Source organism: Salmo trutta, chromosome 23, assembly GCF_901001165.1.
Source record: "Salmo trutta chromosome 23, fSalTru1.1, whole genome shotgun sequence".
Classification (NCBI taxonomy): domain Eukaryota; kingdom Metazoa; phylum Chordata; class Actinopteri; order Salmoniformes; family Salmonidae; genus Salmo; species Salmo trutta.
The window spans coordinates 34,086,551-34,106,304 of NC_042979.1; the positions used below are offsets into that span (position 1 = coordinate 34,086,551).

The following is a 19,754-nucleotide window of genomic DNA, read 5'->3' on the forward strand; positions in this document are numbered from 1 at the left end:
AAGTCCATTGTAATAAAGACTAGGCTGTCAATAAAGCAGCAGGTGGCTGCAGCATATCCACGCACATGTAGTACACACCTAGGGCCTAAGCAGTCATTATTATACCAAATAGTTAGTTCACTTAAAATCTTGAATCCACATGTTGTCCGGCAAATGGTTGACCCATGGTGTAAAATAGAATAACCCAGAGACTGAATTTACACACTTGTATATCATAATATCTTTAACACAGATAGTTTTGTAGTAAATGAAAGTAGGCCTATCCTTTCAACTACTTATCTAGAAAGCCTCTAAAGTGGGAGTAAATTAGTAATTCAGTAACATTGAGAATGCTGTTACATTTTAACAAGGGACCAATTAAACCATGTCGCTTGACATGCAAAAAAAAACATTATGGGAAAGGCCTTCAGATGACTTAATCGATTAAGTCACAATGTAGCCACAAAGAACCGATCACTAAGATAGAATGCATGCTGATTGTTCTGACATTCCACAGTAACGCAAACTGCAACATTGTTACAGTAAAATGTCTACATAATAATAATACTACATTTAATTTGAAAAGCGCTTCTCACACCCAAAGTGCTGAAGAAAAAAACAAACAATATAATAATAAAAACAATTCCAAAAAAACAAGAGCAGACAACAAGATCTGGTGGACAGAGAACATAATTAGCATATGTCCCTAAAAGTTGTTCTGAACAGCTCAGTCTTTAGCTGTGCCACAGGCTGTGCTTTCAACGAGTCCAGAGAAATCAGCCCTGACAGTAACTGCGTTCCTTAGCGGAGGAGCCACACAACTGAAAACCCTGTCACCCATAGTTTTTAGTCTGCTGTTGTGTTGCTGAATACAAGTAGCCATTCTTACTCTGGCAAAAGTTGCAACACTGTAACGATCAACTAGCATAAGCCCCGCTCACACTTGTTAAAACGTCTGGACTCTCACTGAAACTTCATTACGGAAGAAACTGACCCGTAGGGATTATGAATGACAACTACAAAACCCCAATGGGTTCCACGGGAAAAAATACAAACATTTCAAGATACTCCGTGACAGCCATTCAGCCAATTGACGGGACGAGGGGTGGATTCAATTCAGCACTCATATAAAATGGCATTCACAGAGGCCCAATCCAGGGGGGCAAAATAATATTCGCCGAGAAAAGTAGCTGGGCAATGGGTTAACACATCGTATTGACCCAGATACTACTATTTCACCAGCAAGATCCTGCATAAATCGGGTTTAAACGAATTATGGAATATGTCTCAATGTCCGGTTGTCACATCCACTTGCGGGACTGATAGGGGATTTGAGCTAAACAATTTAGCCTACTAACCCGGCTAAAGAAAATAAATAAAAGCAGAACCTACCCAGAAATTTTGTAGGAAGTAGGGCGTTATCATCTTGGTTTCTTCCTCTCTGCAACTATTTTCTTCAATGTAATTCAACCAAAATTCACGCAATTGCACCGATGTCCTCCCCTTTTCTGTTGTGTGCTTTTTCTCCTTTTTTTCTCCTTTTCCCTCACTCTTTCTTCACCCTCCCCACCGCAGACTCCACCTCCTTCAGAAAAATTCAATTCAGTTGCCTTTCGTCTTCTCCAAAATCCAGAGACAAGGAAACAGCGCCACCCATGGCGGGAACAAAAAAGGAACTGTGCAAATTACTGGAATGCAGTGATATTCTTGATTGGTTCTATATTTATTTAAACGTTCTAAATCACTGTGATGAATATCAGCCATGGTGGGAAAGGTTGCCTGGCTATACTAACATATAAAATAAAATTACTTTTTATTATAAGTGTCTTCGCTTGCATTTTCAACCTCTCCCTCAACCAGTCTGTAATACCTACGTTTCAAGCAGACCACCATAGTCCCTGTGTGCAAATAGCCACAGTAACCATCTAAATGACTATCACTCTGTAGCACTCACATCTGTAGCCATGAAATGCTTTGAAAGGCTAGTCATGGCTCATATAAACACCATCATCACAGATATCCCTGGACCTACTCAAATTCGCATACCGCCCCAACAGATCCACAGATGATGCAATCTCTATTGCACTCCACACTCTATTGCACTGCCTTTACCCACTTGGACAAAAGGAACACCTACGTGAGAATGCTGTTCATTGACTACAGCTCAGCGTTCAACACTATAGTGCCCTCCAAGTTCATCACTAAGCTAAGGACCCTGGGACTGGACACCTCCCAATGCAACTGGATCCTGGACTTCCTGACAGGACACCCCCAGGTGGTGAGGGTAGGCAACAACACATCTGCCACACTGACCCTCAACACGGGGGCTCCTCAGGGGTGCATGCTTAGTCCCCTTCTGTACTCCCTGTTCACCCACGACTGTGTGGCCATGCACGACTCCAACACCATCATTAAGTTTGCTGACAAACAGGACAGTGGTAGGCCTGATCACCAACAATGATGAGACAGCCTATAACAGTAGAACTGTTTGAGGATCTGAGGGCCCATGCCAAATCTTTTCAACCTCCAGAGATGGAAGATGCAGGCTCGACCCTCCGTTTCTTTCTCCATGATCAGCTCCTTTGTATAATGGTGCCGGAGGTGATGGCTGCCATTTTACGGATTCCTAACCAACTGTACTATTTTGTTAGTTTTTTCGCGTTGTTTGTAACTTATTTTGTACATAATGTTGCTGCTACAGTTATTTTTTTCCCCTACCTACAGTACATGTACAAAATAACTTGACTAACCTGTACCCCTGCACATTGACTCGGTACTGGTACCCCCTGTATATAGCCTCGTTATTTTTGTGTTACTTTTTATTTGTATTTTACCATTTTACTATTTTTACTTTAGTTTATTTAGTAAACATTTTTTTAACTCTTTCTTGAACTGCATTGTTGGTTAAGGGCTTGTAAGCATTTCACGGTACACCTCTTGTTTTCGGAGCATGTGACAAATAAAATTTGATTTGATTTGTCTTGTTGACATTGAGGGAGAGGTTGTTGTCAACGTCAACAAGACAAAGGAGCTGATCATGGAAAAAGAAATGGAGGGTCGAGCACACCTCTTCCATCTCTGGAGGCTGAAAAGATTTGGCATAGGCCCTCAGATCCTCAAAAAGATCTACTGCCGCACCATTGAGAGCATCTTATGGGCGGCAGGTAGACTAGCGGTTAAGAGCATTGGGCCAGCAAACGAAAGGTGACAAATCTGTCAATGTGCCCTTGAGCAAGGCAATTAACCCTAATTGCTCCTTTAAGTCGCTCTGGATAAGCGTGTCTGCTAAATGACGTAAATGTTGACTGCTTGGAATGGCAACTGCCTGGCATCCGACCGCAAGTAGCTGCAGAGGATAGTGCGTATGGCTAAGTACATCACTGGGGCCAAACAGCTTCTACACCCAAACCATAAGATTGCTAAATAGTTCATTAAATAGCTTCCCGGACAATCTGCATTGACCCTTTTTGCACAAACTTTGACTCATCACACACGCTGCTGCTACAATTTACAATCTGCTTCAAGTTCTGCTTCAAGTTCCTCGGTGTCCACATCACTAACAAACTAACATGGTCCAAGCACACCAAGACAGTCGTGAAGAGGGCACGACAAAACCTATTCCTCCTCAGGAGACTGAAAAGATTTGTCACGGGTCCTCAGATCCTCAAAAGGTTCTACAGCTGCACCATCGAGAGCCTCCTGACTGGTTGCATCACTGCCTGGTATGGCAACTGCTCAGCCTCCGACCGCAAGGCACTAGAGAGGGTAGTGTGAACGGCCCAGTACATCACTGGGGCCAAGGTTCCTGCCATTCAGGACCTCTATACCAGGCGGTGTCAGAGGAAGGCCCTAAAAATGGTCAAAGACTCCAGCCACCCTAGTCAGACTGTTCTCTCTGCTACCGCACGGTAAGCGTACCGGAGCGCCAAGTCTAGGTCCAAGAGGCTTCTAAACAGCTTCTACCCCCAAGCCATAAGACTCCTGAACATCTAATCAATTGCCCCCCCCCCTTTACACCGCTGCTACTCTCTGTTGTTATCTATGCATAGTCACTTTAATAACTCTACCTACATATTACCTCAACTGGTACCCCCCTGTATATAGTCTCGCTATTGTTATTTTACTGCTGCTCTAATTACTTGTTACTTTTATTTCTTATCTGTATTTTTGTTAAACTGCATTGTTGGTTAGGGGCTCGTAAGTAAGCATTTCACTGTAAGGTCTACACCTGTTGTATTCGGCGCATGGGGCTAATACAAATGTTATTTTCTGTATCTACCTCAAACCCCTGCACATTGACCCAGTATTGGTACCCCTTGTATATAGCCAAGTTATCGCTACTCATTGTGTATCTATTACTTTTATTATTACAGGTTTTACTTTTGTATGATTTCACCATTTTCTATTCTCTGTATTGTTGGGAACAGCCTGTAAGTAAGCATTTCACTGTTAATTCACACTGATTGTTTACAAAACATGTGCCAAATCAAATTTGATAAGAGGGCATCCATCCTGGTGTATGCATCCAATAAACTTTGATAACAGTATGAGGCCTAGATATTTCCCTAACAATGTTGTTCTCAAACACTTCAAGGTTGCACAATGATCTTCCACAGGGACATTACACTAAAATCATGACTCAGTCATCTACACAGCCACCGTGGCCATCTTTGTCACTACTAAATATGTTGTGAGTGGTGGATGAAAGTATGGGGTCAATGGGGGTCATTGGTCTATCCAACCTGATATTACCAGGCTAAAAACCATTAGACAGATCACATCAAACTTTATTTAAAGTGCATTTAAAAATGTAACACACAGTAACAGAAAACAGCAGTCCCAGATTTTTGTAAACAATTTATTCTCAACAATGTACAGATCCAAGCAGTGGTTACCATTCACATCCATCACATCTTTATACAAATATCATTACAAAATCACTACAGTACAATATAGATTCTTCACATGATCTAAAATATTTGGTGGCCCCCTAAATTATTCTTATTATTTTACCTTAAAATTCAGCAGTTTATAAAAACAATGTAAACCATATTCACCATTTCAAAATGAAGTTTCTCTCACATTATTCAGCGAAAACGGGTGAAGGCAGACTTGGAGAAATTCTAGTAAAGTTTTTTTCTCATGGCTAAATGAAAGTCACAGGCTATTGTTACAGGTGTTCTTTAAAGGGGGGGGGGGCTGAAATTCCTGATTTGGCCTAATTTTTTGTTTTGGTCATTAAGAAATGCAGCGGCCATGACTGAAGCCAAAAGAGTCGTCTTGGAGGGGGTGGTTTAATGTGGGTGTCTCGTGTGTTCGCACGTGGCAAGTGTTTGTACATTCACTCTGTTAGATAACTTGGAACAGCCTAACCAGGTCGTGTGTCTTGAAGTCACCTAGGCTAGCTAGCACTAGCCAACTTCTTTCGCCAATTAGCTTCAGCAGGCTAGTGTGTGACCATGGCAAAGTTGGTTTGATAATGGATAGCCCATCTCTGGGGCTATTTAGTGACCACCAATAAATTACAATGTAAATGGGAAAATATTTTATTGTTCCACATTTTTAGTTGTCTCATTAAATGTTTTTTATATTTGTATATGAATTTCTACAATTTATAGTCGTTTGAGGTTAAGTAATTGAGATGTGGAGCTATTGACCTTTTAAAATATTTTCTGATTTACATTGTGTAATTTACTGATGTACCCTAACTAGCCTCATAGGGATATCGAATGTCAAACCAAATTGACCATGGGCATGACGATAGGGTCAGTGCAGCTGTGCTGTGAAATGATTACTTGGGTGCTGCCTGCTGTGGGCAGAATTGAAATAAACCAAACCTAATGAATTTTATGGGACCCTTCAATCCATGACACTTTTTTCACCATCATCTCGCAAATCTGTTATGGATGAGACTGACTTTATGACCAAAATTATCCTTTTTACACTTTGTAGTCAATTTTGATTAGAATAAATGTTTGACTCATATCGATGCCAAAATGGCTGTTTTCAAAACGAGAAGTTGCTTTTTAGGGGCAGTCGCTCTTTAGAGACATTCTAATAGACTATGATTTTTAAAAGATTTCCCCCCCCCGTTCTTCAAAATGAAAGACTTCAAAAATGCAAACATAGCTGTAAGAAGCCATCAGCATATTTACGTTTGGCCTAATGTGCAAGGTCTTTTTTCATTATTGAAAATTACCAGCCATTACAAATCCCCAGCAAAATCATCCAGTTATCATCAAGGCATCATGTACATATTAAATTAACTATCTAGACATGTCTTACAATCACTTTGCCACAGTTGCATTAATTATGTGCAAGTTAACTCTTCCCAATTGTATATTCTTATTCCTCCAAATTTGAGCTAAATTTGAATGCATGCGTTTACCTAGTTACAATTATTATTTCACACTGACCCTGGGTGTGTGTACATCTCAGTGCCTTATTGGTGAGCACACATATCAAACATTAGTGAACTGAACACCCATAGACGGGTACATCCTCTGTAGTTTAGGGTTAGAGCAGGAGCGGCTTAACCTCATCGGTAAAGGGAGATGGAAAAAGGCATACATTTGGAAACAATAACGGTGAACACAGACCTGAGGTTACTACCAACAAATATTCAAGTACCGAAGCAACACATTATAGCAGCGGCTATGTCATTAAGACAGCACACAAACAGCGATTGTTTTATGTATTTTTCTTTTCATATTTTCTTGGGACGGTTTACTGGACACAAATTAAGCTTAGCACTAGGTTTAAAATGTGTCTGGGAAACAGGCCCTATATGTTTTTTTGTTGTTTTTAATTCAGTGTGATAAATCGCAATAGGACGGAACCAATCAAGCCATGCGTCCTCCAGTTCTTGACATGCCAAACAGCTGGAATGTGACAAAGACAAAATAATTTCAACTTCAGGACAAAGATGTGGCAAAAAAACAACTACTACAGAAACAAGCGCCTCCATATATCCCATTCCGCCTTTTTGTGCTACTTGATATTAGCCTGGTGAAGTAAAAAAGAAAAAGAGCAATTCAGTTTGGATCCAGGCTAACTTGAAATACCCCATGTTTTTGTTGTTACAAGTGTTAAAAAATGTCTAATTATGTTCAAAACACCCATCCAATTAAAAAAAACACAGTATAATAAAGATTCAAGGAGACTTAAATATATTTTATTTTAATGACCTACTCATCCAAGTTAAAGATTGTTGGCTTTGGAAAGGTTTTGTGGCAATACATGCGCATCTGCAGTATTTCATCTCCAGGCTTAGTTTACACCAATTATCTTTTAGAGAATTTATGATATTGGGAATCTTATCTTTAAAAACAGGTCAAACACACACACACACTTGAAGTCGGAAGTTTACATACACTTAGGTTGGAGTCATTAAAACTCGTTTTTCAACCATTCCACAAATTTCTTGTTCACAAACTATAGTTTTGGCAAGTCGGTTAGGACATCTACTTTGTGCATGACAAGTAATTTTTCCAACAATTGTTTACAGACAGACTATTTCACTTACAATTCACTGTGTCACAATTCCAGTGGGTCAGAAGTTTACATATACTAAGTTGACTGTGCCTTTAAACAGCTTGGAAAATTCTAAAAAATGTAATGGCTTTAGAAGCATCTGATAGGCTAATTGACATCATTTGAGTCAATTGGAGGTGTACCTGTGGATGTATTTCAAGGCCTACCTTCAAACTCAGTGGCTCTTTGCTTGACATCATGGGAAAATCAAACAAAATCAGCCAAGACCTCAGAAAAAAATTGTAGACCTCCACAAGTCTGGTTCATCATTTAGGGCAATTTCCAAACGCCTGAAGGTACCACGTTCATCTGTACAAACAAGAGAGATGAACGTACTTTGGTGCGAAAAGTGAAAATCAATCCCAGAACAGCTGCAAAAGACCTTGTGAAGATGCTGGAGGAAACAGGTACAAAATAATGTAGATCCACAGTAAAACGAGTCCTATATCGACATAACCTGAAAGGCCGCTCAGCAAGGAAGAAGCCACTGCTCCAAAACTGCCATAAAAAAGCCAGACTACAGTTTGAACTGCACATGGGGACAAAGATTGTACTTTTTGGAGAAATGTTCTCTGGTCTGATGAAACAAAAATAGAACTGTTTGGCCATTATGACCATCATTATGTTTGGAGGAAAAAGGGGGAGGCTTGCAAGCCGAAGAACACCATCCCAAACGTGAAGCACGGGGGTGGCAGCATCATGTTGTGGGGGTGCTTTGCTGCAGAAGGGACTGGTGCACTTCACAAAATAGATGGCATCATGAGGAGGAAAATTGTGAATATATTGAAGCAACATCTCAAGACATCAGTCAGAAAGTTAAAGCTTGGTCGCAAATGGGTCTTCCAAACGGACAATGACACCAAGCGTACTTCCAAAGTTGTGGCAAAATGGCTTAAGGACAACATAGTCAAGGTATTGGAGTGGCCATCACAAAGCCCTGACCTCAATCCAAAACAAAATGTATGGGCAGAACTGAAAAAGCGTGTGCGAGCAAGGAGGCCTACAAACCTGACTCAGTTACACCAGCTCTGTCAGGAGGAATGGGACAAAATTCACCCAACTTATTGTGGGAAGTTTGTGGAAGGCTACCCGAAACGTTTGACCAAAGTTAAACAATTTAAAGGCAATTCTACAAAATACTAATTGAGTGTATGTAAACTTCTGACCCACTGGGAATGTGATGAAAGAAATAAAAGCTGAAATAAATCATTCTCTCTATTATTATTCTGACATTTAACTTTCTTAAAATAAAGTGGTGATACTAACTGACTTAAGACAGGGAATTTTTACTAGGATTAAATGTCGGGAATTGTGAAAAACAGTTTAAATGTATTTGGCTAAGGTGTATGTAAACTTCCGACTTCAACTGCGTTGGTGTATGTGTTTATATATACTATACACACACACACACACACACACACACACACACACACACACACACACAGAGAGAAAGAAAAGGACTACACAATATTGAATACTCAGTGAAGTAATACATGAGGTGTTTAGTGGTATAAGTCTCCTGTAAACAAATACTATATCAGTACGTGATTGTGTGAGCTTACTACAGTATGCAGAATTCATTTTCTGTCTGAACAAGTGCTTTTAATATGCCCTGCGAGGCAGACAAAATACTGCAACAATTACTCTGACCTGCAGAGTGAATCTGATTGGTTGGCTGGGCATAAAACTGTATTCCCACCCATCATGGGATACATTCAGGCAATCAACGACCTCAAGGACTTTTGCACTTTACGGAGTCAAAACAATAACACACCAAAACAAAAAGGAACAAAAAACATTTTTTTCTTTAAGTTCTAACTTCACAGTATTTAACAAGATAACAAACAATACATTTGCACGTGCGTTATAGGTTAAGGGGAAAATCGTCCTGCAGGTATGTATGAGATAAAAGTTGAACTTTCAAAATAAAAGTCTGATATTGTATGTCAGAGAAATGGGGTAGTGAAGAAATAAGAATTTCCTTAACTTTTTAGGTCAATTGAAATGCACCTCCCCCTGTCTAGTTTGGGATGTAAAAGGACCACCAACATGCAAGGAATCAAGCATCCGAATACCCTGCATTCAAAACAGTCATTACAATCATCCTCAAAGATCATGCTTTTCACAAAAAAAGCAAACCAACAACAATAACAAAAAAAACACAGTACATAATTATTATTATTATTTTTTTTTACAATTGCTTGCTGTTGAGTTTTGGATTGACAACCAACCAAGGTCACAGACAGACACACTATCAAGACAAGAGGACTTGTGTTACAGTCCTAATAACAAAAGGGTGAACATTTTCAGCTAAAGCTCTGTATGCCGTTTCCATACCCCCCTCCCTCCGATACTGTTAAACAATATAGTCTTACGTTGCCACAATCGAGCCCAAGTACTGTTTTCACAAATGTGAGAAAGACAGAATTTGATATTTAAAACAATATGGGGTCAGGAAAGCTGATATTATGGCAGCTAGTAAAACATCCATGCACACAGAACACGTCACTTCCACACCACAGAACAGAGGCAGCCTGAGAGTTTACCTCAGAGTTTAACATGTATGTAGCAGTGTTCAAGGTCTCTTTTTAGAATCACAACCAAAACCCTGCTACAGTATATGGATTCAACTAGATGAGAATATCAATATCAGACTTGTATGTTTATATAGCGTATGTATGTAAACCCAGTTCATGCTAGACACTGACTGGAAAGCCTCTGGTAAAACATAGGGGGTGGTGGGCGGACAGAAAACTGAAAAAGGACAAACTACATGTTTGTTTAAGAAACCTTATCACAAGGCTATGCAAGAAATACCACAACTATCCGATGATGCAACACACAGATCACTCTACTGATGTACACCCTCCTTACCCACTTCCCACTTTGATGTAAGCATGCTACTTAGTTATTTTCCTGTTTTTAAGACAAGTCACTTTCAACCACAACAAATATAGAATCATATGCACTCTTTCTGTCTGTGACGTGTTTGACTGAATGGTTTATTCAACACAGCTTCTGACCTGCCACAAAAATACTGTTCATTACTCTATTACTTTAAATATGCCACTACCAATTTTTCTTTCATTAACTCAACGCAATTACTTTGATTGATGACTACAATAAAAGACAGGCTATTGTTATTCGAAGATATGCAAAGGCAGTGTCCCCCCTCCAAAAAATTGCTGGTTAGATAAATACGATAATATCAGCATTTTCTTTACTCTATTACCTATGTTGTGGTTGCTTGGCTAGCAGCTGTCCTGGCAGTTGAGGACAGCTGCTATGTTGTTTTCTATGAGACTTTTAATGTCATTTCTATGCCCACTACGTTATTTTATAACCACCCCCATATCAATTCTATGGTCGGTATCATTCTCTCTAGTTCTACACTCCCTCCCCCTACACTTATCTCTGAGTGGCACTTTCCGGTCGATACGTATAGATTTAAAAGCTCTTCTTAACTGAAATCTGATCCTAAATCAGCACTATTCCCCCCCCCGGTAAGCATAAACCCAGGATTTTACCACAACTAAATGACAGAAGCATTTACAAAGTTTTGCATTGTTTTTTTCCTGCGTTTTGATTCAAATGTCCACTCAGTAGTACAGTCGCTGGAGAGCTCAAATGAAAATAACCAAAATAAAAAGAGAAAACAAAAATGGCTACGCTGACAATATCTTTTCATTTCTGAATGAGATGTTGAAATGAAATAAATGTTTCCTCCCTTGATTAAGTTAGCCCGCTGGTTCCCCCGTGTCCCCCTCGCCTGTTGCTTGGGGGGCATTGACTGCCTCTGCTGGCTAACACCTCCCTCCCACCCCGCCCGACAAGAAGGTTGAGGAGGGTCCCGGTCCGCACCCCCCTCCCTCCCCAGCTGGCAGACCCTTCCCCCAGTAAAGGGTAACATGTTCCCTGGGTATAAGAGGTTCCCCGTCCGTCGTCTCCCATAGTGAATGACCTGGAAACACAGTGAGTCCAATATTATTAAGTAAGCAAAATTAGGAATAAACCTTCCTAATTTTGCTTGCTTATCATTTTGTCAAATAAGGCGGCTAACAAACAGACACTAAAGTGGATAGGATCTCTCGGCTCTATAATTAGATTTGACCATGAATGTGCAAAGTACCCCCTTGAACAGGTATGTTCCTATGGAAAGCATTACACCCCGTAGAAGGCCGCCAGCCGTTCCTTCAGAGGCAGTGGAAACTGGTCTGAGAAACGCCTCCAGTTATCCTCGCCCACCTGGTTCTTGAACCCATGGAGGATCTGAAAATATCAAACAACAATTAGCACAAAGCTACGCATACACACATTGTGGATCAGGATATTCACACCTTTCCCTCACACAGATCGGGCCTAGAGTCTACAAGACTACGTGGCAGTTATCAGTTTTTACCTTGCCAAACATGTCTCGCAGATCATCCTTTGGATTTACCCACGAGGCCACTGCATCACAGAAAAATATAAAGTCCTGGAGGAAATGAGAGTAAAGGTCTGCCTTGAGACAACAAGAGTTTCTCTGCTAACATCACTCACTCATGGGGCCATATAACCAGTAATGCAGTTCCTGTATTTTTCTTAGTCCTCAACTGATGGGGCCATGAGAAGAAGATAAGTGCAGTTCCTATGTTATCCTCTAGAGGGCAGCAATGCCTGGGGGCCTCACCTGTACCACTCCTCCAGGGTTGACACTGATCATAGTGCAGATACCTCGGAACGCTGAGTCTTTTTCCTCATTGTCTCTTATGTTCCTTAGAGAGGTGCACCTGTCAACAGGAACAGCCATGTTTTACACCAGGCCAGAGGGGCTGCCTTAAAGCACTGCATAGCATTACAATTCAATACCTTTACAGCACTCTGAAATGACCATTGACTGTATTCAATAATGTAATTGAACTTGCATAGGTATATCATATTACTATTACCTGTTAACACAAATTCCACTATGGATAAATTGAATACCTTCCAAAATATAAAAATACTACATCTATTGCATCAAGGTTTGTTGATCATATGGCAACTAAAAAAAGAAAGAAAAATAACCTATAGTATACTAAAAAAGACAATTTGCCACTTTTACTTCATACTTGTGAATTCAATCTACAATCATTTATTTTAGACCTTTAGAAGATTTGATATTATCAGAACTCCTTTTACCAAAGACTACTTCAGAAGGTACAAAATATTCTTGTGGGGAGAAAATTATTTCTCTCAGATAATCTAAAACAGTATCAGACTGGTGCATGCACATCAAACAAACCGGTCCTTCTGAAACTTTGTGTTAAAGCACTTAACTATACACTAATGAGTAAGTCACTAAAAACGGTTTAATCACTTTTAAAATAACTTAACTTTGGCCCATATGGCATTTAGGTTAACCTTTACTATTGCACTTTATAAATGCCAAATCTTTTTATATGAACTTTTTTCTTAAAGGAAGTTGAGGAATTCTGGGATAGGCGCATGCAGCTGGATGACTAGTGGACGGGGGGGGGGGGGGGGGGGTGCTCTGTGAATGCTTTTGGGAATTTTTGAGGAATGCTTCGAAAAAATTTAGTGGAATGCTTTGGGAATTTTAGGGAAGCCTTTTGTTTTCCCTTTCTGAACCAGCAGGCATGTGACAATCTAATCCCATGCACTAATTAGTAGTTAGCGACAATTAACAATGACAAACTGTAAAATAAATAAACCAGTAATGTATAAAATACATGAAGGTGCTACTGAAGCAAAATACATCACAGACAGAGGACCTAAAAGAGGACTGGATTAGTCACATGGTTGGCAATGATTACGGACTGATTCAGGAGAAACAGAAAATACTTATTTCAGAAAGAAAGAGAGGGAGGAAGAGAGAAAGACAGAGACAGGGAAGGAGAGAGAGACAGGAAGAGACAGACATGAAGAAAGAGGAAAGAGGAGAGGAATATGAATTAAATAAAAGATTGAATAATACACACCAGGGTCTTATAAACTGCTGTAGCATGGGTGCCACCTCTTGAGGACAAACGTAACCAAGACGACCAATTGTTATTGCTAAGGTAACGCAATCACGGTTATACACCACCAAACGCCAACCAAGACATGAGCAATGAGGAGAAAAAATAAAGAAAAAACAAACAACTCAGAAACATAAATCAACAGAATCCATGTATGATAATAAACAGAAGAATTCACTAGTGTTGATTATTACTGCCCCGTGTAGGCTAGTATGGCACTAAAAACAAACACCTCGTTTAAGGGAGAACACTTTGACAACACAATATCAATCAAACAGCAACATGCCTGCTCGGACGTCAGAAATATGAATGTTGAAATGGCCTCTGTTCTCTTACGACAAACTCCTCTTTCCAAAATGTTAAATTAATGTTCTTCTTCTAACTTTAAAGTGTAAAATGTGAAGTCATTAGTTAGCCAAATGCCAGTATGGAATGTTTACAAGGTTCTTATTCTTCTCAAAGTCGGCAGCTGGGAATTGAGCTTTCAGAGGTTTCTCCCTTAAACTCACAAAAAGGTTAATCTTTCCATAAGAAACAGAAAAACGTTTCTTCTTTTTTTGGTTGTAAAGAAATGACCAACTACATGGGAGGAGACTAGTATCCAGTACAGCAGCTTCTTATGAGGAGACAGAGAGGAGGACCTACGTTTAAGAGACACAAAACTATGCAACATTCTCATTAAGAAACAGGCATTTATGAACAGTCCAATGAGACATGCAGAAAGCAGATGATAGGCTCATTAGAAATAAAGTTCAGTGCAGGATAGGCTGATTGGCTGCAAATGAGGATGGAGGGGAGGGGTTATAGCTATACAGTGCCTTCAGAAAGTACTCATACCCCTTGACTTTCACATTTGTGTTACAGCCTGTATTCAAAAATGTATTAAATTGTTTGTTTTTCCTCACCCATCTACACACAATACCTCATAACGACGAAATGAAAATGTTTATTTTTTTATGTTTGCAAATGTATTGAAAATGAAATACAGAAATATCGAATTTACATAAGTATTCACACTCCTGAGTCAATACTGGAAGCACCTTTGGCAGCGATTACAGCTGTGAGTCTTTCTGGGTAAGTCTCTAAGAGCTTTCCACACCTGGATTGTGCAACATTTGCCCATTATCCTTTAAAAAAATGTGTCAAGCTTTGTCAAGTTAGTTGTTGATCATTGCTAGACAAACATTTGCAGGTCTTGCCATAGATGTTTCTAAGTCAAAACTGTAACTCGGCCACTCAGGAACATTCAGTGTCTTCTTGGTAAGCAACTCCAGTGTAGATTTGGAATTGTGTTTTAGGTTCTTGTCCTGCTGAAAGGTGAATTCATCTCCCAGTGTCTGGTGGAAAGCAGACTGAACCAGATTTACTCCAGGATTTCCACCTGTGCTTAGCTCCATTCCACTCATTTTTTATCCTGAAAAACTTCCCAGTCCTTAACAATTACAAGCATACCCATAACATGATGCAGCAACAACTCTGCTTGAAAATATGGAGAGTGGTATTAAGTAATGTGTTGTATTGGATTTGCACTTTGTACTCAGGACAAAAAGTTAATTGATTTGCCACATTTGTAGCAGTATTCATTTAGTGCCTTGTTGCAAACATGATGCATGTTTTGGAATATTTGTATTATTTTCACTGTCAATTAGGTTAGTATTGTGGAATAACTACAATGCTGTTAAGCCATCATCTGTTTTCTCCTATCACAGCCATTAAACTCTGTATATGTTTTAAAGTCACCATTGGCCTCATGGTGAAATCCCTGAGCGGTGTCCTTCCTCTCCGGCAACTGAGTTGGGAAGGACGCCTGCATCTTTGTAGTGACTTGGTTTATTGACACACCATCCAAAGCTTAATTAATAACTTCACCATGCTCAAACGGATATTCAATATCAGCTTTTTTTTTTACCCATCAACTAATAGGTGCCCATTTTTGCGAGGCATTGGAAAACCTCCCTGATCTTTATGGTTGAATCTGTGTTTGAAATTCACTGCTCGACTGAGGGACCTTACTGATAATTGTATGTGTGGGGTACAGAGATGAGGTAGTCATTCAAAAATCATGTTAAACACTATTATTGCACACAAAGTGAGTCCATGCAACTTATTATGTGACTTGTTAAGCACATTTTTAATCCTGAACTTAGGCTTGCCATAACAAAGGGGTTTATTAGTTATTGAATCAAGACATTTCAGCTTAACATTTGTAAACATTTCGAAAAACATAACTATGGGGTAATTGCATGTAGGCCAGTGACAAAAAAAAACAAAACGATTTTAAATGCAGGCTGTAACACAACAAAAAGTGGGAAACTCAAGGGTGTGAATACTTTCTGAAGGCACTGTATATGGCCTCAAACCCCATCCACCTCAATAGAGTTGATGTGACTTTATACTGTATGTGTGTTTTAAAGTGCTTTGAAGGATCAAATTGGTGAGCTATAAGAGAATCAAAATTAATACATTTTCTGAATGTTTTGATAGGTTAGCTGAAAATGAAGATTAGGAGAGTTCTTGTATGAAACACCCCAAAGGAAACCAAGTCGATTATGTTTTGATTTATCGTACTAAAATAGAATGGTAGTGGACTGAGCCCAACAGCATAGACCTATGGCTCCATCAATCCATCACCTATCCTGCATCAAACGTTTGCCATCCTTTAACTAAACATTCAACATATATTGGCAGATATGCATTCACATTTAAAAAAACACTAACTAAAAACAACAAATAAATAAACTGACAAACAAACAGGAACAACAACTACAAATTCCCTAGTTTTCCTGGGGGGTGTAGGGGGGTTAGTTAAGCAGGTTACACTTCACCCTCATTTTGGCTCAGTTTGGGTTCTTGTTTCATGTTGGCGGCCATTTTGGATCACCCAAACACGGTTTCCAATTCGACTATAGCCTCTAAATAAAAGCAGAGTGTAACCGAAGGTTTGTTTGATAAGTATAGGTGCTATAACATTTCTCTCAACACCCCAAAAAATGTTTAGGATGGGATTAGCTCTTTCCTCAGTCAGCAAAGACAACTAGTTATTATTATTATTATGATGATGATCATCATCATGAGTGTTCAGTAAACATTCAGTTTGTCAAATTAACCGTATGAAAACTCTTGAAGCATTTAGCTATACACTCCACTGTCTCAGTTAAGACCTCACGGTCACCTACTGATGATGCTCAACACTTCAGCTTCACTTCAAGGGAAATAAAGCTAGAAAAATCTGACAACCAACGGTGCAACAGAATCAATCCATTTCAGTTAATAATGCCAAGACTGTACACTTACAGGGTTTGCTCGGTTTTGGCATTTCCCCAGATTCTTACTCCATGAGGAATAAATACTTCATCTGTCACTCTTTCTCCCCTCCTTTATTTCCCTCTTTCCACCTCAGCCACATTTAATTTCTTTCAGCAGGGATCCAACTGCCCATAAACACAGCCTCTAAGCCATAGATCATTGGGTCCAAATAGTTGGGATGTTTGGTTGAAACCGGCAAAACCTGTAAGGCCCAGAGCATGGGGAGGCTTTCAGATGGAGATTAATGGCCTCTGCTCCAGTCAGAGGGTGCGTCCCAATAACCTCTCCTTCTTCCTGAAGTCTGCACTCGTTCACTACTCCCCAGATATTTAAAAGCATTGGATTGGTGTTGGCATGGGCTACGAGGAGTTTTCATATACCAGTCATTTCCCTTCAAATCCATGAAGGGAATTGAACGAGTGCACACTTCGGGAGAAAGGAGATTTCATTGGGGCGCACCCAGAGTGGCCCTGACTGACTGTGCTGTGTAACATCTCCCTGTGTGGATGGCAGGTTCAGCACAGCCTGCAGCGCCACCTTGTGGTGGTACCTGTGTTCTCCAGCAGGGTCTTTGGGGTGTTGGGCCTGTTGATGATCTCAACCAGCTGGTGCAGCACCATGGTCACGTAGGGCTGCATCTCAGCCCCTGGGGAGAGGGGAAGGAGAAGGGAGGTCAGGGTGGCGTAGACACACATTCATGAGAATGTATCCAAGCTGGTATGTGTGACCGCTTTCTGACAATTTCCGGACACTCACCCATTTGTATAGATATCTCTCCGATTGCCCACGTTGCATTGTTGCACACTGATATCAACTCTGGGTTCAGATTAGTGCCTAGTATAGGCATGAAATCAGCTGCACAGAAGAGAAAGAGATAGAAGCTTAAACCATTGGTAACTGATAACCTGACATTCAGACTACTATACACATCTTGAATATCAGCTGGTTTGTTACTGCCAGTCTGGTATAAGATAATAGAGTACCAGGCTGTGTGTTACTGCCAGTCTGGTATAAGAGAATAGAGTACCAGGCTGTGTGTTACTGCCAGTCTGGTGTAAGAGAATAGAGTACCAGGCTGTGTGTTACTGCCAGTCTGGTGTAAGAGAATAGAGTACCAGGCTGTGTGTTACTGCCAGTCTGGTGTAAGAGAATAGAGTATCAGGCTGTGTGTTACTGCCAGTCTGGTATAAGAGAATAGAGTACGTACCGATGCATGGCTTTACATGCTGGAAACAAGCTTTAGTCAGGTCACCCAGCAGAGCAAAGGAGCTCTGACGCACCTCTGGCATTTTGTCCTGAGAGAGATAGAGAGGGGGACAGAAAGAGACAGAGATTAGTCATGACTCACAGACCTGAGAGATTAACTATGTCAGGGTTGGTTGATCTGTAACACTGCGAGATCACTGGTTGGTTGATCTGTAACACTGCGACATCACTGGTTGGTTGGTTGATCTGTAACACTGCAAGATCACTGGTTGGTTGGTTGGTTGGTTGATCTGTAACACTGAGGTCACTGGTTGGTTGGTTAGTTGGTTGATCTGTAACACTGCGAGATCACTGGTTGGTTGGTTGGTTGATCTGTAACACTGCGAGATCACTGGTTGGTTGGTTGGTTGATCTGTAACACTGCAAGATCACTGGTTGGTTGGTTGGTTGATCTGTAACACTGCGAGATCACTGGTTGGTTGGTTGGTTGATCTGTAACACTGCGAGATCACTGGTTGGTTGGTTGGTTGATCTGTAACACTGCAAGATCACTGGTTGGTTGGTTGGTTGATCTGTAACACTGAGGTCACTGGTTGGTTGGTTGATCTGTAACACTGAGGTCACTGGTTGGTTGATCTGTAACACTGAGGTCGTTGGTTGGTTGATCTGTAACACTGTGATATCACTGGTTGGTTGATCTGTAACACTGTGAGATCACTGGTTGGTTGATCTGTAACACTGTGAGATCACTGGTTGGTTGGTTGATCTGTAACACTGAGGTCACGGGTTGGTTGGTTGGTTGATCTGTAACACTGAGGTCACTGGTTGGTTGGTTGATCTGTAACACTGCAAGATCACTGGTTGGTTGGTTGATCTGTAACACTGCAAGATCACTGGTTGGTTGGTTGGTTGATCTGTAACACTGAGGTCACTAGTTGGTTACCTGCATGCACTGGTACATGAGCGTGAGGATATTGCTACGGGCAACCAGCTGCTCGATGTTGCCGCCCAACCCCTCGGCCAGTCCACTGAGCAGGTCCAGAGCCACAATCATAAAGTCCTTATCAGGAGCCTCGTACTGGTCTGGCTGGGACTGGTGGAGCTGGATGGAGAGACAAAGGGGAGGGAGACAGGAAAAGGGGGCAGTAAGCAAGGGAGACAGACGATTGAATATATGGTAGAAGAGAGAGAGAGAGGAGGTAGTGTGACAGAGGGTGATGGAAAGAGGTGAGAGAGTGTGGATTAGATTTGGGAAAAGAGTTATTTGAAACAATTAGATTCCACATTCCGCAAGCATGAAATCTAACCGCGAGCAGATAATCCCCAAATGTTCTCACACACACACAATCTGTGCCAATACCCTTCTCTATGGTGTGTTCAGTGCCAACTCACACAGCCAGCTGGCACAAACAAGATGATGTTTACAGGCAAGAAAGCAAGCACTAAACAAACGCTCACGCAACAGTCTCTCACACCCCCGTGTCCCTCACGCAACAGTGTCTCACACAACCCCGTGTCCCTCACGCAACAGTGTCTCACACAACCCCGTGTCCCTCACGCAACAGTGTCTCACACAACCCCGTGTCCCTCACGCAACAGTGTCTCACACAACCCCGTGTCCCTCACGCAACAGTGTCTCACACAACCCCGTGTCCCTCACGCAACAGTGTCACACAATCCCGTGTCCCTCAAGCAACAGTGTCTCACACAACCCCGTGTCCCTCACGCAAC

General features: G+C 40.9%; 2 protein-coding genes across 7 annotated transcripts in view; both read right to left on the reverse strand.

The window, feature by feature from the left end:
• LOC115159857 (F-BAR domain only protein 2) overlaps positions 1 to 1,635 on the reverse strand; it is an 88,057-nt gene extending 86,422 nt beyond the window's left edge. For 3 of the 5 annotated variants that reach the window (XM_029709925.1, XM_029709926.1, XM_029709924.1), the window contains exon 1: positions 1,372 to 1,631. In XM_029709925.1, coding sequence (XP_029565785.1) covers positions 1,372 to 1,404 — 33 coding nt within the window. In that variant the 5' untranslated portion in view covers positions 1,405 to 1,631. Of the gene's footprint in view, positions 1 to 1,371 lie in introns of all 5 variants that reach the window. The other 2 variants (XM_029709921.1, XM_029709923.1) reach the window with 1 other exon arrangement.
• A 7,453-nt stretch (positions 1,636 to 9,088) lies between these two features.
• LOC115159859 (transportin-1) overlaps positions 9,089 to 19,754 on the reverse strand; it is a 47,098-nt gene continuing 36,432 nt past the window's right edge. The window contains exons 17-25 of one of the 2 annotated variants that reach the window (XM_029709931.1): positions 18,967 to 19,125; positions 18,025 to 18,112; positions 17,574 to 17,672; positions 17,368 to 17,463; positions 13,473 to 13,548; positions 12,182 to 12,281; positions 11,912 to 11,986; positions 11,642 to 11,781; positions 9,089 to 11,473 (exon numbers count right to left, since the gene is read on the reverse strand). In XM_029709931.1, coding sequence (XP_029565791.1) covers positions 11,674 to 11,781; positions 11,912 to 11,986; positions 12,182 to 12,281; positions 13,473 to 13,548; positions 17,368 to 17,463; positions 17,574 to 17,672; positions 18,025 to 18,112; positions 18,967 to 19,125 — 801 coding nt within the window. In that variant the 3' untranslated portion in view covers positions 9,089 to 11,473; positions 11,642 to 11,673. Of the gene's footprint in view, positions 11,474 to 11,641; positions 11,782 to 11,911; positions 11,987 to 12,181; positions 12,282 to 13,472; positions 13,549 to 17,367; positions 17,464 to 17,573; positions 17,673 to 18,024; positions 18,113 to 18,966; positions 19,126 to 19,754 lie in introns of those variants that run through there. The other variant, XM_029709932.1, reaches the window with a different exon arrangement.